Source organism: Cnephaeus nilssonii, assembly GCF_951640355.1.
Source record: "Cnephaeus nilssonii genome assembly, chromosome: 7".
NCBI lineage: Eukaryota > Metazoa > Chordata > Mammalia > Chiroptera > Vespertilionidae > Cnephaeus > Cnephaeus nilssonii.
In genome coordinates this window covers 34,027,545-34,051,512 of record NC_137078.1, presented here as the reverse complement: position 1 = coordinate 34,051,512, position 23,968 = coordinate 34,027,545, and the positions used below count along the sequence as shown (strand labels likewise).

The following is a 23,968-nucleotide window of genomic DNA, read 5'->3' as shown; positions in this document are numbered from 1 at the left end:
CAGAATGAATTAAAATTAATTAATTTAAAAACGTACTGTTTTGTTAATAATAGAGCAACAAGAACTTTCTTGCTAAAACTCACTGTTTTAATAAAAGTAAATCATTGATTTCTGAAGTGTTAGCTGTCAACATCTGGCATCACAATAATCAAGCTGGCCATAAAAGGGCTTTACCAAAATACAATTAATCTACTTTTCTTATTTAAATATGAAAATTATAGTGCATTATGTAAAAGATAAAGGATAATGAGGAGCCAAATAATTTCTTATGTCATAAATAATATACTTAAAAAGGTCTACACCTTGTTTTCAATCAAAGGCACTATCTGGAGAGTAACAAGTTGCATCATGAGCCAAGAAAAAGTTTTTTTCATCCAAAATAGTCAGCCAGTTACTTGGGACTTGATGTCTCAATTCATCATCCAATACTGAGTGCCTGATATTTATCAATAAAAAGGGTAGATAGGATAGAAAGGTACATCTTTGACTTCTTTTTCCAGGATGAAAAATTTACCACTAATTCTTAAAAGAGTGGTTGAAGTATTTTCTTGACCTAAAAGTTCTGTTTCATCACCTCAATGCAATTTCCACTTTATTTGGGTCATTTGTAAGCCTCTACCCTTAGTCTTTCAACCCAGGGTGGCAATGACTTCAGGAAGGTGACTAGCCCAAGGGAGTGTGTGTTATTCTAATTTATTATGAGTTTTAAAAATTTATTTCATTCACTTTACCCCCTTCTCCAATATTCCTCAACTCTGTTTAACTGAGTAACATTTAAATGACAAAATAATTAAAATCTATCAAGAAAACACTGTCAATGTCTCCGTCTTAATTTGAATGAAATGGAATCAAATCAGAGCATAGTATCCTATTGCACCCTAAAGGTCAGGAACATTTTAAACTCTGCTAAGGAGTATTTGAATCAAAGATATTGAATGAGAAGATTGTTTCTTGTTTTTCATTGTCTAAATTACAAGAGTATCAATCGATTAGGGTTTACTTACTGTGACTCTTTCAATACCTAATTCCAAATCAGGACAAGTACTTAGGAAATTCTCTAAGAATATCTTTCAAGATTTAGAATTCAAACATGATTACAGAAAGATGTTCTTTCTTTTAAAGTCAGATTATAACATTGACTCAATGAAGCATACCTTAAAGGTCAATCATACATACTTTGAAGAACAGTGCTGGGATTTTGGAATTCTTTCTTTCTCCATTTCCATAGACACAGATATCCTTCCAAATCTGTCTATGGTGTCACAGACTTCATGATATAAAATAGCTGGCACACTTTCAATAGTTTTGAATACAAGATCCACCAGGAAATTTTAGGTTTTCAAACTATTAGCTCAACAGCAAAAGCAAATGGTCCGATCCTCTATTAAGACAAATTGAAGAAGCAAGCATACATTTTAGAGTATCTAAATCAAAGGTCAGCAAACTTTTTCTCTAAAGAGCCAGACAGTAGATAGTTTAGGCTACTCAGCTTTGCCACTGTAACATAAAAGTAACCATAGACAGTATATAATGGATAACCATGGGTATCCAATAAAAATTTGTCAATATTTAAATCTGAATTTTATGATTTTCATGTAACAAAATATTCTTTTGATTTTTTTCCTTCAACTATTTGAAAACGTAAAAAAAACTTTCTGCTTGAGGTCATGTAAAGACAGGCAGCTGGCTGGAATTGGTTCGTGGGTGCAGTTGCTGACCTCTGGTCTAGATCATTCAGATTTCATGATGTGGGTGTCAAAGCAGCCATGTGGCCATGAATCATCTCATTTCACTTGAGCATCAACAGCCTCCAGGCTGACAGTAATGCACCCCGAAGCACCAGTCAGGCAATTCTAGGAATACTATCTATACTCAAAAGCTGTGAAGTGTGGTTTAAACTTATTTAAAATCACATTAATTATCAGAAAAGCAGGGAACTGAAACTCATTAGCTGAACCTTTTCCAACACTTTGGTGTCAGAGAGACCTGCATTAAAATCTTGGTCTGCTACTTACCATGTGGCCACAGGTAAGTTATTTAAGCTCTAGAATTTAGCCTAGTGCTACGGACACAGCAGGCATGCTCTCAATCTCCTTTTTCTCAGGCAAATAGCTACACAGGGCTTCCTGGAGAAGCCTAGTCCACGGAGATGCACAAGACTTAACTCCTGGTGTTAGACAGAAAACTAGTTTTGTCTCTTCTATTCCATTCTGTAATTTTTTTTTTCTGCATGCAACATACTGTGCAAAATTGTATTTCTATACTAAATCCAACCTTCCCATCTTATCCTCCAAGGCTATTTTTTCATAGGATGCTGATGAAAATGAGAGTGGGAATCATCCAGTGAACATATTCTTGTCTTTCCATAGTGTAAGTGTAATTTGGGTGTTTCCTCCAATTTATCAATGATAGATACTCAGTTTCCTAGGAAAAAATAGTCTAGATGATAAAAAAAGGGAAGAATTGGTAGGAAATAATTCTTATGGCCTTATCTATAGATTAGTAATGAAAGAATCTGAAGATAATGCTCATAGGTGACTTGCAGATATTATTGTTGGGTATCTTGGACTTCAGTCCATTGCTTAATTTATATTAAGTAGAATATTAGCACTAAGTAATGTGTGCTGTAACTTCTTTAATCGTGGACAATTTATTAGTTTCATACACGTGAAGTTAAAAGGTCTCATCAATAGTGTTTTTGAGCAAGCATCAGTTATAAAATCTGCTAGTGTTGAATGCTAAGCAACGTACTAAAACTATTAAAATATTAGTGTTTGGTTTTATTTTCAATTTCCTTTTAACTTTGTATTTACAGAAGTCCTGTTAGAATGCTGAAGGCAGTCACTTTGCAACATGTACATTCTCCATATAAAATGATGTTCAATGTTGGGTGATGCAGATTTATAAATTATGTACAAAAAACAATATATTTGTAGTTAACTTACTGCTCTGGATGATAAGCAATATATGGAAGTATCATATGATATGCATATAAAAATTAGAAATTCAAATGAAACTTAAAACTCTCAAGACAGTTAACCCTAATTTGTATTTAAAACATTATATGGGAAAAAAGACACTGTGTTTGGGAACTTTCAGTGGTCCACTAATAAAGCAGTAATTTCAAATGGAAAAAAAAATTCCCCCAAACACAAAAGCATAAGATAAATCAGATGTGTGTCTTGGTCAAATGTTTGTAGACAGTTGCCCTGAAAACAAATTGATAAACATAAATATACAATTTGTTTACTAAGCATAAAATATTGCACAAGAGCAGTTTTGTCTGAAGAAAATTAAATTTTCATAGTTCAGAACTTCAAATTGTTTCCACATATAGATATAATTACATTTTCTACACAAGAAACATTAAGATTCAGTAATACTGCTAAACCTTATTTTTCACATTAACCATATTCCAGTCTACTTTATGGCAATGGTCAGTCAGTGGTGACGGTTTGGCAAAGATCAAAAGGCAGGTAAGATTGAAAAATATATATATGTACATATGAAACAGATATGTCCCCAAAAACCCTTAATCATATAACTGATCCCTTAAAAAAATCCACAGTCTAGTTCACAGTGATGGTCAGACAGTGGTTGAGTACGATTCTCTCTTTCCTGGGGGCCGTTCCTTTTGATCCACTTGATTGCCCTCTCTGGTCTCCATCACACTGTCTTCTGTTTCGCTTTCACTACCATCTGCCACAGTGGGGGCTAAAGACATCACGCCAGATTTTCTGTGCAAAGGAAAACCAATGCCACTCTCCTGTAAGGAATTCTCTATGAGATCTTCATCAGAGGAATGGGATGACTCATCATCTCCTATTAAGTGGTTGACAATGTGGATTCCATCAAAAGGGGGTTGGCCCAAGAAGCTCCTCTGGCCTTTTAGGCACCTGAGCTGTCAAAACAAAATCCAAGTTAATACAGTCACCTGGGGGAAATATATACATACCTCACCAAGAAAGCAAACATTTCATGTTTAAGGAAGATGAAACATTGATTTCCTCCTATTTATAGATAGAATAGTAACTACCAATTTTTGAGCGACTCCTGTGTGTTATGTAATGGGCACATAATGTGCTATGTTAATTGAATAATCACAACAGTTATTAAGGTAGATTTTATTATCCTCATTTCAGAGAATAGGAAACAGAGACTCAGGTAGAGCAAGTTGCTGAGGACACATAGCTAATAGTAAAGTTTAGAATCAGATTGAACTTTCATTTTACTAGAGGTAATACAATGAACCCCATGTACCCATCACCTAACACAACATTGATAATCTAATTACAGTATACCTCTCCAGACCCTGGATTATTTTGAGGTAGATCTTAGATATCCTATCAGTTCACCTATAAATATTTCAGAAGATATGGACTTAAAAGTCATACTCCAAACTACCACACTGTCTTTTAAGAGCATGTCTCCTTAATTCAGTGAATCATGAAAATAATTTACAAATCATTAAAACTTGCTTTAATGTCCTGTTACAATATCCTAAGAACTACCTCACCACTATCACTCTGTTAGAGCAGGAATACTTCCGCCCACTAAGTTATTTCCTTCTGTGTGGGGGAATGCCAGTAGTGTGTAACGTTTTTGCTTTCTCTCCCCTCCTCCTTCCCGGGAGGAGCCACTTCCCTCACCATCAAATAGGGGACAGCAACTGCAGGTTTTGCTCAGCTCCTTCTCTTTCCATCTTTGGGAACCAGGTTGTTTCTCTATCCCTGGGTGTGATCCTCAAGGGGGAAGGGTTGTGGAGATCAAAGGCTACATTTTACTGGTGGGCAAGTCTGACTAATTCTAGAGTTCATATTGAAAAACCCACTGTCACAAATCTAAACCACATCCCCCCAAACCCAGCTTTATCAGAATTTAAGGTTATTTCTTTTCATCATCTGTCAATTCTTTGCCTAAGTTCCTTCACATTCCCAAACCACCACCATGGATACTACTACTTGCACTACCATATAATTAAGACATTAGCCCTGTCCTCAAGAGTTTATGTTTTAAATGTAAAATTTAATTTTGATATTTCCATGTGTTAAAAATGCAAAAACAACAATAAAAAACAATTAACTATCAAAATCTGCTTTGATTATCAAGAACTTTGCTGAAATACACTGCATTCTCCTATCCTTATCATTACTGTCAATCTTCAATTTTGTTTCTCAGGGACAAACTCCTGATCACTTACTATCTTTCAAATCTTGAGATAAAGGCAATGTGAAATATTCAGGAAATATTACATACACTTTCAAAACTAACGGTTCCGAGTAAAGACATTACATGTAAGCTTTGCCATAACACCTCCCAGCTTTCCCTACAGACTTCCAGGAAGATGTGAGGAAATCCAACACCTCCCTGCTGGTATGTGACCACAGGACACAAGAGGGTACAATGATGTCTGTGGCAAACTTTCACCCATAAAGAAATGCATGTGCCCTCGGCGGAGAGAACAAAATTACCGGGAGGTACAATGTAACTGAAATAACACCTTTCTCCTTGGCAGGGCAGGAGGGGTACAGACTTGGAGTTGAATCTTCAGGGAAAGGACAAAGAGCACCACACAGCCTCCCATGGTTGTGATACCCACTGCATTACAACTGCCACATCCATGTTCTGATGCAACATCCTATCACCATATTGCAACACATGATTTATGGCTCCAAGTGTTAAATTAAGTCAGTTAATCTCTTCCTTTCTCTCTTTTCCCCAGGCCCTTTTGAAGAGATAATATGGAACACGTGATTCCTTTTTCCTGGCTGTTACAAAGGAGGAGCACAGCAGGGGAACCACAACTTCCCAACTGTTTGGAAAGTTGTAGCTTTCCTCTGCTCTAGCAAAACTTACTGCAATTAAAACATTCAGTATATCAGATGTTAATAAGCCATCTCAAATATTACATAAAACTAACTATAAGGTGAGGGTCATTTCCTCAATGTCAAAGGAGATGCAATTAATGCTGCTTTTTTTTTTTTTTTTTTTTGAGAACTGCTAATATAAAATAGCAAGGGCATAGAGGAATTGTTCGGGTGGGCAAGAGAAAAGGTTAAGGGAAGAGACTATTTGGTAAAACTTAGGTATCCCCTGGGCCTAGGAGGAAAGTGGACACCAGGCAAGGAATTACAGAGTACTAAGTACCCGGATTGTGAAATGGACTCCAGGTGGGGATGTCCTCCGGGACCCCTCCTCCTGTGAATTGGGACTTGACTGGAAGAAGACCAGAGCTGGGCCCTCTAAAGTACAAAGTCTTGGTTGCCTAGCTCTAAGAGCTATACTGCTTATCCTTATTACTATTCTTTTAGGAACTAATTATATTTAAACAATACAAAAAGCAGGTATTTAATCTTCTCAGCCCAACCCAACCCCCCAAAACTTTCAAGGACATTATTGGTAACAACTTAGATTAGCATATCTCAAAATATGGCCCACTGGCCATCTGCATCAGGATAACAGAGGACGCCTATTAAACATGTAGAATCGTTTCCCAGATCTAAGGGAAACTCGAGAGTGAAATCCCGGAGTCTACATTTTTAACAAGCATCTCAGGAGATTCTGATATCCTCAGTTTGAGAATCATTAATCCTCTATTCCAACCAAATGGGGCTGAGTCACAGAGGACTTACCTGAAATGGAACTCTTAATTACTCAGGACAAAAATGCGGCTGAACTATGGACGTCTCCTGTGGGTTTGTCTGGTTTATACAAATGGACACCACCTTTCAGCAGCACAACTAAGATAGGCCACCTCCACCATCCAGAAAGAAGCAGTCAGTTTAAACATATTTCCCTGAAACTTTCTCCTGGTAGGGTCCAGGAATGTGTATGTAACTGTTCTGCCCAGTCAGCATGGCTCAATGATTGAGCATCAACCTATGAACCAGGAGGTCACAGTTCGATTCCTGGTCAGGCCACGTGCTCGGGTTGCAGGCTTGATTTCCAAAGGTGGGGTGTACAGGAGGCAGCGTATCAATGATTCGCTCTCATCATTGATGTTTCTATCTCTCTCTCCCTCTTCCTTCCTCTCTGAAATAAAAAAAAAAAAAAAGAACAGGATACTCTAAAAAGAGATCTTAAAAACAAACAAACAAATGAAAGGAGATCTTAGACATACATTTCTCTGTCATGAAAGACATGAGCTTTGAGATTGAAAAGGCTTGTGAAGTACCTGGGCACAAAGAAAAGAACTAAGTATCCAGCCCCAAACAAAAACATGTTTTATATAAAATACTAGAGGCCTGGTGCATGAAATTCATGCATGGGGGAGGGGGGAGGTCCCTCAGCCCAGCCTGCACCCTCTCCAATCCGGGACCCCTCAGGGGATGTCCAACTGCCGGTTTAGGCCTGATCCCGGGGATTGGGCCTAAACCAGCAGTCGGACATCCCTCTCACAATCCAGGACTGCTGGCTCCTAACCGCTTGCCTGCCTGCCTGCCTGCCTGCCTAATCACCCCTAACTGCTTCCCCTGCCAGCCTGATCACCCCTAACCACCTCTGCATGCCAGCCTGATCACCCCTAACTGCCCCCCCTGCTGGCCTGGTTGCCCCCAACTGTCCCCCACCCCCCACCCCCCGCCAGACTGATCGCCCCTTACTGCCCCCCCTGCCAGCCTGGTCGCCCCATGCAGCCTGCTGTTCAGTTGTTTGGTTGTCCCTCACTAACCCCCCTGCTGGCCTTGTCGCCCCACGCAGCCTGCTGTTCGGTCGTCCATCCAGTTGTTTTGGTCGTGAAGGTCCCTGGCTTTTTATATATTAGGATTAAGAATAAAAATGATATCAGACTTCTCAATTATAGAGCAATGCCTTTAAAATTCTGAGAAAAAAAATCTAATCTACATTTAATTATCTTTAAAATTTTTTATGCTCACTCAAACTATCAATTAAGTGTGAGGCTAAAATATGAGTTAAAAACGGCAATGATTTAATCTGACCCCTCAAAGAAACCCTTTTTTGGGTGAATCAAATAAAACATTTTTACAGTTTATCTCCCATAAATCTTTTTTCCCCCCAGAAAGAGGGATTTGCTACACCAAATTGAAGTACATCAAGAAAGAAAAAGACGCCCTTTCTTTCTTTCTTTCTTTCTTTCTTTCTTTCTTTCTTTCTTTCTTTCTTTCTTTCTTTCTTTCTTTCTTTCTTCTTCTTCCTTTCCTCTCCTCTCCTCTCCTCTCCTCTCCTCTCCTCTCCTCTCCTCTCCTCTCCTCTCCTCTCCTCTCCTCTCCTCTCCTCTCCTCTCCTCTCCTTTCCTTTCTTTCATCCAGGAAAAAGGAAGTCCAATACAAAAGTGAAGTAAAAGGAATCCCTATGATGCCGTAAAAGCTCCCAAGATGACAATTATGCAGGAGGCTTGGAGGCACCTCGTCCTCACTGAGGTAGACTGGAGCAGATCAGAGAAAAGATTTCTTCAACAAGGAGAAACTAATAGTACAACTAAACTGTTTGAACAGAAGAGATGAACACATAACAGAGGATTTACATGGTACTAGAGGACAATTACACATAAGAAAACACACCACAAGAAAAAAATGAAAAAACTAAGACAATCATTTGAATAAAAATATCATGTAAAATAATCACATTAAGACATTGTTTCTATACAATTGAATGCTATTTGGCAATAAAAAGGAATAAAGTATGGACACATGGATGAACCTCAAAAACATTAAGGTAAGTCAAAGAAGCCAGATACAAAAGATGACATATTGCATGATTCCATTTTTTTTATTATTATTTTTTGCATGATTCAATTTATATGAAACATCCAGAATAAGCAAATCGATAGAGGAAGAAAGTAGATCAGTGGATGCCTAGGACTGGGGGAGAAGGGAGGAGAAAGGAAGTGACTGAAAATGGACATGAGGTTTCTTTTTGGGGTGACAGAAATATTCCATAATTGTAAATTTTATCTCAATAAAACTGTTTAAAATAGAGTCAGAAAAACAAATTACCCCCTCCCCAAACCCACATTATTTTCCAAACTTTCCTCCTAAGACCATCTTGGAAACCTGTAAAAATTAAGACTTCCCAGGTATCTCAGTCTCCATTCCAGAGGAGAGGCCTGAGGAGTTGCATTATTAAGCATCTGTGTGCTTGTGGTTCCACTGAGAATTGATATAGACTTAAGGATGTAAATGTAAATTAATGATGTTGATGCTGAATACTAATATAATGAGTCATTATACAGGCATATTTCATTTTATTGTGCTTTGCCTTACTCCACTGACAAATATTGCATTTTTTACAAATTGAAGGTTTGTGGCAACTTCACTTTGAGGAAGTCTATGGGCACCATTTTTCCAGCAGCATTTGCTCACTTTGTGCGTCTGCATCACATTTTGGTAATTCTCACAATACCTCAAACTTTTTCATTATAGTCATGTGCTGTAACTATGTACTGCATATAAAAGGTGGTCCCATAAGATGGAGCTGAAAAATTCCTATCACTACTGATGTTGTAGTCATTGTAACACTGGAGTGCAATATAATATTTATGTTTGTGGCAATGCTAATGTACAGTGTTTATAAAATTTACAGCAGTGTAATGTCCTAGCCCTTCACATCCACTCACCGTTCACTCACTGACTCACCAAGAGCAACTTCCAGTCCAGCAAACACCACTCATGGTAAGTGCCCTATACAGGTATACCATTTTTTAATCTTTTATACTGTATTTTACTATACTTTTTCTGTTTTAAGGTATGTTTAGATACATAAATGCTTACCTTGTGTTACAATTGCCTACAGTATTCAGGACAGTAACATGCTCTACAGGTTTGCAGCCTAGGAGCAATAGGCCATATCATATAGCTTAGGCGTGTAGTAGGCTATACCATCTAGGTTTCAGTAAGTGCATTCTATGATGTTTGCACAATGACAAAAACCCCTAATGCCACATTTCTCAGAAGGTATCCCCATTGTTAAGCAATACAGGACTGTATGGTGATCTGTGATCAGTAATCTTTGATGTTACAATTGTAATTGTTTTGGGGAGCCATGAGCCATGCCCACAATTCCACCAACTGGTCATGTCCTGCCGCCCCCCCCCCCCCCCAGCCCCTTATCTCTTTCCCTCTCCTCAGGCCTCCTTAATCCAAGAGATACAACAATATTGAAATTAGGCCAATTAATAACCCTACAATGACCTCTAAGTATTCAAGCAAAAGAATAGTTACATGGCTAACTGGAAAGCTAGAAATGATTAAGCTTAGTGAAGAAGACATGTTGAAAGTAAACACAGGCCAAACAATTAGCAAAGCTGTGAATGCAAAGGAAAAGTTCTTGAAGGAAATTAAAAGTACTACTACAGCGAATACATGGATAAGCAAGTGAAACAGCTTTATTGCTGATACGGAGAAAGTTTTAGTGGTCTGGATAGAAGATCAAACCAGCCACAACATTCCCTTAAGCCAAAGCCTAATCCAGGGCAAAGCCTCACTCTCTCCAATTCTATGAAGGCTGAGAGAGGAGAGGAAGCTAGCAGTTACTTCATGAGGTTTAAGGAAAGAAGCCATCTCTATAACATAAAGTGCAAGGTGAACCTGCAAGTGCTGATGAAGAAATTGCAGCAAGTTATCCTCAAGATCTAGCTAAGAGAATGAAGGTGGCTACACTAAACAACAGGTTTTCACGCAGACAAAACAACCTTATATTGTTTTTTAAAAATATATTTTTACTGATTTTTAGAGAGAGAGGGAGAAAGAGAAATATTGACTTGAGAGCAAAACATTGATCGAAACCTGGGCATGTGCCCGACTGGGAACCGAACTGCAACCTTTCAGTGCACAGGACAACACCAAACCAACTGAGCCACACCGGCCAGGGCAAAACGGCCTTATATTGTAAAAAGATGCCATGTAGGAAGGACTTTCATAACTAGAGAGTGTAGTCAATGTCTGGTTTCAAAACTCCAAAGGACAGGCTGACTCTCTTGTTAGGGGCTAATGCTGCTGGGGACTTCAAGTTGAAACCAATGCTCATTTACCATTCCAAAAGTTATGTTAAATCTAATCTGCCTGAGCTCAGAGAAAAATATCCCTTTCAAAATATTGACACTATACCTGGTCACCCAGGAACTCTGATGGAGAGGTACGAGATTAATGTTTTCATTTCTGGTAACACAACATCCATTCTGCAGCCCATGGATCAAGGAAGAATTCTGACTTTCAAATCTTATTATTAAAGAAATACATTTCATAAGGCTATGGATGCCGTAGATCAGGGATGGGGAACCTTTTTTCTGCCAAGGGCCATTTGGATATTTATAACATCATTCGTGGGCCACACAAAATTATCAACTTAAAAATTAGCCTGTTATATATGGTCAAACATTTAATTAACTCACCCTTAATGCCTTGACAAGGCCAGACCAAATGATTTTTCAGCTTTATATGGCCCTTGGGCCAGATATTCCCCACCCCTGGTATAGTGATTCCTTTCATGGATCTGGGCAAAGTAAGCTGAAACCTTCTGAAAAGAATTCACTATTCTAGATGCCATTCATTACTCATGGGAAAAGGTCAAAATATCAATAGTAACAGGATTTTTTAAGAAGTTGACTCTGAACCTCATGGATGACTTCGAGGAGTTCAAGATTTCTGGGGAGGAAGTAAATGCAGATGTCATTGAACACAGCAAGAAAACTAGAATTAAAAGTAGAACGTGAAGATGCACTGAACTGCTGCAATCTCATGATAAGACTTTAACAAATGAGGAGGTGCTTCTTAAGGATGAGCAAAGAAAGTGATTTCTTGAGCTGGAATCTACTTACTCCTAAACATGCTGTGGAGATTGTTGAAATGACAACAAAGGATATTTTTCTTCAAAGATTTTATTTATTTACTAGAAGCCCCGTGCACGTGCATAGATGGGGTCCGACTGGCCCGCCCCAATCTGGGCAGTCAGGGGGAGGGGCTGCAGGCGGTTGGCTGGCCAGCCCCGCCCCCTGGTTGAACTCCCAGTCGAACTCCAGGTCAAGGGGACAATTTGCATATTAGTCTTTTATTATATAGGATTTGTTTGTTTGTTTGTTTTTTAGAGAGAGAGGAAGGGAAGGGGAGAGAGAAACATCTATTTGAGAGGGAACCATCAATTGCCTGCCTCCTACCAGGGATCAGGGATCAAGCCTAAAACCTGGTTAAGTTTATACCCTGACCAGGAATTGAACCAGAAATCTTTCAGTGCACATGATGATGTCCAAACAACTGAGCCATACCAGCCAGGGTGACAACAAAGGATTTAGAATATTACAAAAACTTAGTTGATAAAGCAATGGTAGGGTTTGAAAGGATTGACTTCAATTCTGAAAGAAGTTCTACTGTGGGTATGCTATCAAACAGCACTGCATGCCGAATCAATTGATGCGCAAATTCCATTGTTGTCTCATTTTAAGAAATTGCCACAGCCACCCCAACCTTCAGCAGCCCCCACCCTGATCAATCAGCAGCCATCAACATTGGTGGGCTACTCAGCCCATCACAGGCCCCATGGTCTGCAGCACATCAGCCACTGCAACCACATGGCTCCACAGCCCGGTAGCGGCTGCCTCCACACTTCCATATGATTCTGTATACATTCTTGTGTGATAACATGAACTGATTTTACTAGATGTTGTCTTAGAACTAATTCTTTTAACTATTATATTGAACTGCATGCTATTGCTATTTTTGCAAGTAAAAGTCAAATATCAGCAATTTCACTTGATTTAATTAACCTAATATTAAATTATATTTTTATTATAAGTATTCGTGCAAACTCCCTCAAAAATCTGTGGGAAATAAAGCAGGTTATAAGTCTAAAAACAAACACTTCCCACCATGCATACAGAGTTTCTTAGTTTCAGTTATTTGTTTAGTTGTATTCCGAGAATAAGATCATCAATAAAACCTGTAAATTGTGCCACCAAATGTACTTGTAGCTCGATCATTTTGATAATAAAGTAGTTACACTCATCTGAACAAAACCCCCAAATAATCCAATAACATAAAAACAAAACAATTAATACTGCTTCCTTTACTTTTAATAGCATTTTTGTTTTCTAGTATTTCAATATTAATAATTTAAAATATTAGCATTTTAATAAAACTTTTAATAATTTTATAACATTTTAAATAAATCAGTAGCCATAAATAATTTCATAAATACTTTCTCTTATTGATTGAAACACATATATATTTGAGTGTATTACTTATAAATTTTTCCCAAATTATATGATTTAACACAAGAATCCAATATTTAAAATGAGCACTGTCTGGAAAAATATTGCTGTACATATATCCTACCTCTTCTGTTAGCCCCTGCTGGTGGGGATTGTTTCTCAATCATTTTTATATCCCAGAACTTAGCATTCTGACTTGACAAGTGTTGGAACATAAGAAATGTTGATGAACTACACTGAAAACATGGCAGGATTTTTTTTTAAAGCCCTCAGGTACTGATTATTCATCCCATCCCCTTAAATGCTGAATGAAAATAGTAGTAAGTAGACAGATGGGAATACTAATATAAATACAAGATCCAAATAATGCACTATTTCTTACCTGACGTGGACTGCTTCATCATGTTGTGCAGTAAGAAACAGAGTAAAAATAGTAAAAACACATAGAATTTACTTAAATAATACTGAAGACATTCTGACATATTCACTACAACTTAAAAAATTAACAAAATCATAACCTCTCACTATCAACAAAGACATGAGACTTCAAGATTTCTTGGTGTGTATTAAACAATGCTGACCTAAGAAAACATTTAGCAATTACAAGAGAAATGCGATAAGCTAAGACATTATATAACTTTAAAGAATAAAGCACAAAATGCAGTATAGTTAATAAGAAAACAGGAAATTGTTATGTTCATAGTCTGATGAACGTAGGTTTTGACAGGAAACAGCAGTTCCTAACTGCATGATAGTAAAAATTCAAACACAAAAGAAAGCATTAAAAACGATTACAGTTATTTCACAGAAATATTAATAACTAAAATTTTAAAGCAGAGAGAACCTGCAGGAATGAATATTCCCAAAGGACTTCATAATCAGTAAGGGTACGTATTTAAATTTTTTTCGTTAGTTTACTTCATTAACTAAACTAAACCACTAAAGGTTAAGATAGAATTTTCTTTTGTAAAACAGAAAAGTGTCATAGTTTTGGAGATTTATAGACTTTAAATATAACTTCTTAATAAATAATAAAAATATTAGTGCTAAGAAAATTTGGTCATTGGAGCTAGTGTGCATGTGGACAGAGGACAGATGTTCTGTATGCATTCGCTTTCTTTCATCACATTACAGAATACTGGTAACTGGAAAAGTTAGGGTTGATTTTTACAGTTGATTTTAAAGAGACACAGGTTATTCTTCCTCAATTTTAACATATTAGGGTAACAGATTTAGTAATAAACCCTTAGATATTATGATAAGTGAAATAAGTAAGTCAGAGAAAGACAATTATCATATGATTTCACTTGTATGTGGAATCTAAAGAACACTATAAAAGAACAAAACAGAAACAGACTCACAGATACAGAGAACAGACTGATTGTTGCCAGATGTGGGGGACAGGGTGAAAAAGGTGAAGGGATTGAGAAGTACAGATTGGTAGTTACAAAATAGTCAGGGGGATGTAAAGTACAGAAGAGGAAATATAGTCAATAACATTGTAATACCTATGTATGGTGCCAGGTGGGTACTGGAAATATCAGGGGAACACTTTGCTAAGTGTATGATTGTCTAACCACTATGCTGTACACCTGAAACTAACACAAAATAAAATTGAATGTAAACTGTAATTGAAAAAGAAAAACATTTAAACCCTTAGATTTACATGATGCTTTACAGTTAAAAGTACTTCCAGGCATATTATTTCAAGTTAACATTTTTCCCCCTGTATGTGATTGGAGGTTGAATGGTGCAACTACCACTTTCTCAGATTCAAAAAAATATGAAGGAGTGCACTGAGTATTTTGAAAGACTACGAATCCACAACAAAGTGGAAAAAAATCATCCACACACCAAAAAAAACCCCTAACCAAATGAACTTTGATCACTACTAGACAGGGTTGAACCACTGAAGTGAGTCATGTGATACCACCAAGTGAAGTGCAAAACAGTTGCAGTAAGTTTCCAAGACTGAGTCATATCAGATTATAAAGCTTCTATTTGTACATCTGGGTTGTATAATCAATCTGTAAAACACAGAGCTATATAGCTTTTAAAGCTAAATGTAACTTTTCTAGAAGAGATGTAGAATATATAAAATTTTAAATAACTCAACATTATACTTCACATAGGAAGATGGACATAAAATCCAATAACCCCAAAGATTTGTGTTTCTAAGTTCTAGAGGCTTTCATTTCCCCCCTGAAAGTTTAATCAGTAATTTTGTTGAATTCTTTATAGAATGGTTTTCTCAGTTTTCTAATTTTAAAATAAATGCAAATAGGAAATAATATGCTACATTTATTCTCAATTTTCAGCTTCTTTAAAAATGGAATTACACAGATGACAAAGATTAAAACTAGCAACAAGCACACAAACCCAAAGATTTCCAGTGAATCAGAACAGGAAACCAATAAAAGTGATCAATCGGAGGTCATGACTTTTTGATCGTAGCATTACATAGACAAGAGCCAAAATTCAGACCTACAGTACTTAAAAGATTATTTAAATATTCAAGAATTTTATTAAAATAATATAAAATAGACAATGCTGAAAATGTTTCTGGCCTTAAGCTAAATAAAACTTGTTTAAAAACCAGATAAAAACCTTAAACATTTTTTAAAAGAATAGATTCTATGTTAAATGTATAAAATGCAATAGTTAAGACATTTTTAGAAGCAAAGAAAACAATTATGCGTATTAATAAGTGAAAAAGGTGGAAAGGAAAGTTTGAAATTGAAGAAAGTTATACTATGCATTTGCCACTACAGGAGAGAGGGGGAAGAAATAAAAGTCATTTACAAAGAATTCTTAGTCTTTTTTTAGTGCATACTTAGATTTATCCAGTATACTGGGTCAAACAAAACGAAACTGCCATTTTCCTCTTCCTGGCAGCTGACATATCTTGATAAAATTGAAACCATTAACATTATTTAGACGGTAGTCTAATGTCAATGGTTGATGAGGTTAGGAATATATGAGGTTCTATGTAAATCTATGACCAATTACAGGAAATAAATCACTTCACACTTGTTTCACTCTGAACTTTTAAAACTACATCAAAGTACCACGTACATTTCATTTGATTTAACCTTTAGCTGAAGCACTGAAAAAATTCAAACCTTTAGCAAAACATCCTCATGAAGTGGGCTTTCTTGTTGTTTTGTTGGTGGTTTCTTTCGCTGTGCAGAAGCTTTTTATTTTGATGTAGTCCCATTTGTTTATTTTGCCAATGTTATCTCTGATTAGGGTTTAATCTCCAAAATTTATAGGGAACTCATACAATGTAACAAAAGGAAGATAAACCATCCAATCAAAGAATGGGCAAAGGACCTAAATAGACACTTTTCAAAAGAAGACATACAGAAAAGGCTGAGAGACATGTGAAAACATGCTCAAAGTCACTAATCATCCAAGAGATGCAAATCAAAACAACAATGAAGTACCATCTCACATCTGTCAGAATGGCTACCATTGACAAATGACAAGTGCTGGTGATGATGTGGAGAAAAAGGAACCCTCATGCACTGCTGGTGGGAATGCAGACTGGTGCAGCCACTGTGGAAGACAGTATGGCGTTTCCTCAAAAAATTAAAAATGGAACTCCCATTTGACCCAGTGATCCCACTTCTAGGAATATATCCCACGAAACCAGAAACACCAATCAGGTGTTTGGATATATGCACCCCTATGTTCATAACAGCTAAGATTTGGAAACAGCCTAAGTGCCCATCAGCAGATGAGTGGATTAGAAAACTGTGGTACATTTACACAATGGAATACTATGCAGCAGTAAAAAAGAGGATCTCTTGTTCTTTGGGACAGCATGGAGGGACCTGGAGAGTATTATGCTGAGCGAAGCAAGCCAGTCAGAGAAAGATCACATGATTTCACTCATGTGTGGAATCTAAAGAACAAAATAAACTGATGAGCAAAATAGGTCCACAGGCATGGAAGGATGGAACAGACTGATGGATCTCAGAGTGAAGGGGGAAGAGGGAGCAGGAAGAGATTAACCAAAGAACATATATGCATATATGCATAACCCATCGATACAGACAATAGTGTGGTGAAGGCCTGGGGTGTGGTGGAAACTGGGTAGAGGGGGGCAATTGAGGGAAAATGGGTGATCTCTGTAATCCTCTCAACAATAAAGATTTTTTAAAAATATATTTATTGATTTCAGAGAGGAAGGGAGAGGGAGAGAGAGACAGAAACATCAATGATGAGAGAGAATCATTGATCGGCTGCCTCCTGCACATTCCCTACTGGGGATGGAGCCCGCAAGGGGGGCATGTGCCCTTGACCAGAATTGAACCCGGGATTCTTCAGTTCGCAGGCTGACACTATCCACTGAGCCAAACCGGTGAGGGTGACAATAAAGATATTTTTAAAAGATATTGGCAAAGATATAGAGAAATCGGAACCCTCATATACAGCTAGTAGGAAGGTACAAGGATACAGCTGCTTGAGAAAAGAACTGGAAGTTCCTCAAATGGTTAAACAGAGATTTACCATATGACCCAACAATTCCACTAAAAATATACTCAAGACAAACGAAAATGTGTTTACAAGAAAACCTGTACACAAATGCTCACAGCAGCATTATTCATAATAGCCAAAAAGTGGAAACAACTCAAAAGTCCATCAACTGAGGCATGGATAAATAAAAGGCATGTGGTATATCCCTATGAAGGACTATTATTAGGCAGTAAAAAGGAATGAAGTACTGATACACACTATAACATGAACTTTGAAAACATTATGCTAAGTAAAAGAAACCAATCATAGAAGAAGACATAGCGTATAATTATATTTAAACTAGAGGCCCCGTGCATAAAATTCATGCACTCAGGGGTGTCTGTTAGCCTGGCCTGCGTACTCTCGCACTCCAGGAGCCCTCGGGGGATGTCCGACTGATGGCTTAGGCCCACTCCATGCAGTCGGACATCCTTAGTGCTGCAGGAGGTGGGAGAGGCTCCCGCCACAGTCTTTGCACTCGCCAGCTGTGAGCCCAGCTCACCGCTTCTGGCTGAGCGGTGCTCCCCCTGTGGGAGTGCACTGACCACTAGGGGGCAGCTCCTGTGTTGAGCGTCTGCCCCCTGGTGGTCAGTGCGCATCATAGCAACCAGTCATTCTGCCTGTTCGGTCGATTTGCATATTAGCCTTTTATTATATAGGATAAAATGTCCAAAAGAGGGACACCTCTAGAGATAGAAGGTAGATTATTGGTTGCCTAGGGCTGGTGAAGGGGCCTAGGGGGGAAATGAGGAGTGACTACTAATGGAAGTAGGATTAGTTTTTAGAGTGATAAAAATGTGAATATAGTAAAAACCACTGAATTTTACACTTTGAATGGGTGAACTGTACTGTATGTGAATTATATGTCAATAAAGATATGTATGTGTGTGTATGTGTATATATAATTATTTTGTGGGTATATTTCCAGTGGAGATATTGACAGACTGAAAATAAATAATATTCTACTTAAGAAATGTATAGCCCTGGCCGGTTTGGATCAGTGGATAGAGCGTCGACCTGCAGACTAAAGGGTCCCAGGTTCGATTCCGGTCAAGGGCATGTACCTTGGTTGCGGGCACATCCCCAGTGGGGGGTGTGCAGGAGGGAGGTGATCAATGTTTCACTCTCATCGATGTTTCTAACTCTCCCTCTCCCTTCCTTTCTGTAAAAAAATCAATAAAATATATTTTTAAAAAAGAAATGTATAAGATTTGATTGAATTTAAACAATTTACCAACAATGTTAATTTTCAACATCCAGTTTTTTCTTCAGCAGAAAAAGAAATGATGGCTACTGTCTTCAGCTTCATTTTAAATTGGCAGAAAATATTTATAATAAAAGTTTTAATTTTTAGATTGAAGTATTAAGTATAAGAAGATAAATGTATTCATAGTATTCACTTTTTTCTAAAACTAACTCCTGATGAAAAAATAATTTTACGAATACATAATACTCCTATATAAACTACACAAGTGTCATATTTTGTTACTGAACACAAAATAAGCTTTCAACCAGACAAGGTCAGTATCCCTCTCTTCCTCCTTCTGAGTGTTCACAGGCTGCTGATGTAAGATTGGGCACTTGCAAACAACATGACCTAATGAATGCTATCTTATCATATCACAGGTTCCTCAAACTGACCACAACAACTTAAATCAGACAGGCAGCAAAGGAGCACTAAGTCTCTGACACATTATTGACATGACATTTTAGCTGTCCAGCTTGTGGGGAGTAAAAATCTGATTGTCTCACATCCAACTGCGTCTGTGAGATATGGTCCATGAAAAGCACATGATTTACTGCACTGAAGACTTCCAACAACAATGTAAACATTGTAGTATTTGTAAATCTGAGATAGCTAGTTGTTCATCTTTTATCAAATCTCCTTAATTGACAGTAAATTTGTGGAGCACATTTTCAAATGTTCCTAGTTTGAACAAAATGTTATTGTTTCTTTTTAACAAACTAGCATTTAAAAATGGAATTACTTGATGCAAAAAAATAAGGTTTTTAAATGATGGACTATGTTTCAAAATCCTGGCATAGTTGAAGAAATTGGACTCATATTGAAAAATATATAGCACTAAAAAACAGTGTTAAGTATTGGGTAGCTTGGTAAATAACAGCAAAAGAATATCTAAATTAGACTGAAAGGATTCAAACAGGCTCTGAGATGCATAATTTAGACCCAGGCTTTAAAAGGAATATAATTCAAAATATAATCAAGGAAGATTATATTATATACTTAATGAATCTGCTCTTGTTTAAGAAAGCTTTACCCTCAGCCATCAGCTCAATCTCTACAAATGCTCTTTTCACACTAAAAACAAGCTGATCAGGGAAGTCTCTCTCTGCTTTCAGAGACGCTCCTCTCTACTGATTTCCCTCCTACTTTTTATAGCTGCTCCTTCTCAGTCTCCTTTGTGAGCATTTAACCTGCCTCCAACCTTTGCATATGATGGCCTCTCTCCAAAGACCCTTCTGCTCTCCTCTCCCTGGTGGTCTTCTCCTTCACACACCATGAGACTTCTGATATGCTTCTAGGCCATGGTGCCATGTGATTCTACCAACAGCGATGCCCACGTTGCCTCTCACTAACAGTCCGGATTCTGAGTACTAATTTTATACACCTAGCACAGGACTGGGATGGATGTATAACGTTTGGAATGCAGAAACTAAGGCCTAAGGATGCCTGGGAGCTAATGAATGGAGCTAAGGATGCCACGGACTGAATGAATATATGAAGGAAATTGGCATCCCAAGGTCACAGTTAATCAGTGGCAGAACTAGGCCTAGAATCCAGGTCTCCTGACTCTAAGTTCCACTGTTGTAAAGATGATAGTTTCTTGACCGCCTATAGTAAGATGGAGAACAAACACAACATCCAGAAACAAAACTGAACTGATTAAAACACACACACGCAAAAGCAACAAATGAAAATCCAGAACAGCTATTAAGAACCTGGTAAGTTACAAGGATATCTATCCCCCCCCTCCCACTTTTCCATTTTATGGATGTGTTTAAAAATTCATACTGGCATGATAATGAAAGGAGAAAGTTAAGAATTAGATGCAGAGGAAGGATAATCAGCTTTTGAATAAATAAGTTTAAATATGAATATTCAAGTCTTGAAACCTGAATACGTAAGTTCACTGGATTTTTAAATTGTAGCTTACTTTGGTTGCCCATATCAGGTTGAATGAGATCTTCAAGCACATCCTATTAGTAAGATCTCAGAGTATGCTATTGGATAGTCTATTCATGGGAATGCTAAAAAAAAAAGTCTTTTCCACCCTTACTAAATTAAATCTGCTTAAGAAGGTAAGTAATTATAAAACCATAAAAACTTTTGCTACAGGCTTTATAGTTAGCGCCATTTCCATTTCAAATGCTTATCATCTGCATTTATTTCTCATAATCCAAGTGGTATTTGACACCCAGTTTCCCTTGAAGTAGTTTCTTATGACTATTGTTTCCAATCTAATTGTCACAGAGTAATTGTTGGGACCATTTATTAAGCAATTTATAGACCAGTGCTAATAAGCAATGTTTCACTACTGTACTATTGAATATTTAGCTATACTCATTTAATGTAAAATACTATTAAAAATTTGCCACCTAGTGCCAGAAAACACAGAAATGTTCAGACTAATGAAGGTATAGAAAAAAAGATACTGGTGCTAGCTTGAAAGAGTTCCCACTGGTCAAATTCAGGATAATCTGAACACCAAGAGAACAGAATGAATCTGAGAGTTCACAGTACTGAGGACTTTTGAAAGACTAAGAAATATAAGGCTGAATAAGACACCATCTTTGGCATCAAGGAATTCACAGTTTAGATTGTTCCTAAGCATCAAGGAGAGTACAAGAACCATTAATTAAAATTAATGAAATTAAGTGCTATGTTATCTCCCATTTCTGAAATACTAAGTGCTCACTATCAGTACCAACTATATAGTCTTTGTCAAATTAACTTTACACTTTTCCCCATTAGACTGTAAGTTCCTTGACAGTAAGACTAGGAAGTACATTGTACTTTCAATAGTGTCTGGCACAACATCAGAAAAAATCCCATCTGGCACAGCTTAATATCCAAGTCTGACTTTACAATTCTAATTGGTTCTGTTCCTTGGCCAGTGTGATATTATCTCCTAAGGATGGATGGATGGATATATATATATATATATATATATATATATATATATATATATATAATTTTTTTATTGATTTTTTACAGAGAGGAAGGGAGAGGGAGAGAGAGTTAGAAACATCGATGAGAGAGAAACATCAATCAGCTGCCTCCTGCACACCCCCTACTGGGGATGTGCCCACAACCAAGGTACATGCCCTTGACCGGAATCGAACCTGGGACCCTTGAGTCCATAGGCAGATGCTCTATCCACTGAGCCAAACCAGGCATCTCCTAAGGATATTTATTCAGCCCTCTGATTCTATTGTTTTTCTTTCTTTATTGATTAAGGTATTACATATGTGTCCTTATTCCCCCCATGCCTCCCCACCAGCCCCCGCTCATGCCTTCACCGTCCTGGTGTCTGTGTCCATTGGTTATGCATATATGCATGCATACAAGTCCTTTGGTTGATCTCTTCAGCCCTTTAATTCTGAGGACCAGAGCCAAATCCCTCATTTCAGATTGATTCTACATTCTCTAAGTTGGCAGCTCACCCAGATTTTATCCTAGAAATCCCTTAACAAGCCTTTTTTAAAACATATACTACCTTAGTCAATATTTCTAAAAGGCTTCTTTCCTTGGTATCTTATCTTTACTAGGTTCTAATTACTTTCCCCACTTTGTTCTTTATTTTTTAATTTTTCTTTTCTTTTCATTATCTCACCTTATTCCTATATTTTGTATCATTTTCTCATGATTCAACTCCAGTTCCTTAATTAAATTTCTACCATTAGAAACACATATTTTCATTAAGAAATTAAAAAATCTTTTTTACCTATAATAGAAAAAGGATACATAGATGCATATAATTGGGTAGAACACCCTCTTTTTACGAATATGACATAAAACTAGAAAGTGGTCTAAAAATCTTAAATAAAAGCAATGTATTCTATGTAAGATTATTACAGGTTTTCTATGAATGTGGTATGTTTTATATTCTTTTGAAGGTGAAGAATGAGTGAAAATATATATAGCTATGGAGATTTAAAAAATTAATCTAGAAACAATTGCTGGAAGTTTGTCCACCAGTTAAATAACAAACTCTTGAAACAGAATGCATTGAATGGTTGAGCTAATTTATGTCATTTGTAAGCTTGTATTTTTAAAATAACAGATATATATGAAATTAGGTTGACTGTTTTTTTTACCTGAGGATATATTTTATTGATTTAGAGAGTGAAAGGGAGAGGGATTAAAGGAGTGGGAGAGAAGGGAAGAGGAGCTGGGGAGGGGGATGGAGTGGGGGAGGGAGTGTAAGAGATCATTTGCCTCCTGCACTCTCCCTGACCAGGGATCAAACCCACAACCTTTTGGTGTATTAGATGACACTCCAAACCAACTGAGCTACTGGTCAGGGCTGGGTTGACTATTTTTGTCTAGTTTTTTTTGTTTCTGGAAATGTTTAATTTGGCTAAAAAAATCTCAGTTGCCTCTATTTTCAGAAAATAATTTAATATCTAAAAGCTAAGATTTTAGTAGCAGCCACTGAAAACTGAAGCAGAATTTGAGGGAACAAGTCAGACCAATTCCCCAGCCTCAAATGGAAAAGAAGTCCAGAACCTGATGCTGAAAAAGTAAAGAACACTAAGTGAGAGTAGATTTCTAGTTACTAGACATTGGGTTCTCATCTGACAGAAGTAATTAATTTTAATTCAATTAAACACTTATGGGCCTCCCACCATATCTGACATATAGTAGATCAGAAGCCAGAATGCCTGGGCAATAGTTCCGTCTCTGCCACTAACTAGCTGCGTAATTCTGGGTAAGTCCCTTAACTTTTGGGCCTCAGTTTCCTCATTTATCAAGTGAAAAACTAGATAAACTTTAAGAACACGTCTGGCTTAAAAATATATGATGAATCTGAAATCTCAGCTTTAAGTCTTTTACATGGTGATATTATTCCAAACAAAATATTGTACATTGTACAATAATTATCTTGACTTCAAATAAAATAACTGCTTATCCAAGATAAAATGGAACATATAAGAGGAAGAGAAGTAATAACACTCATTTAAATATGTCATTAAAAATGAATTTTATATCCATAAATGGAGGTTACAAAATTAAAAAACAGTGCTGAACATTTAATCTAAAGG

General features: G+C 37.1%; 1 protein-coding gene across 5 annotated transcripts in view; it reads right to left on the bottom strand.

The window, feature by feature from the left end:
• Window positions 1-3,090: 3,090 nt before the first annotated feature.
• Window positions 3,091-23,968, bottom strand: part of EVI5 (ecotropic viral integration site 5) — a 185,273-nt gene continuing 164,395 nt past the window's right edge. For all 5 annotated transcript variants that reach the window (XM_079776026.1, XM_079776024.1, XM_079776027.1 and 2 more), the window contains one exon: window positions 3,091-3,901. In XM_079776026.1, coding sequence (XP_079632152.1) covers window positions 3,587-3,901 — 315 coding nt within the window. In that variant the 3' untranslated portion in view covers window positions 3,091-3,586. The remainder of the gene's footprint in view (window positions 3,902-23,968) is intronic.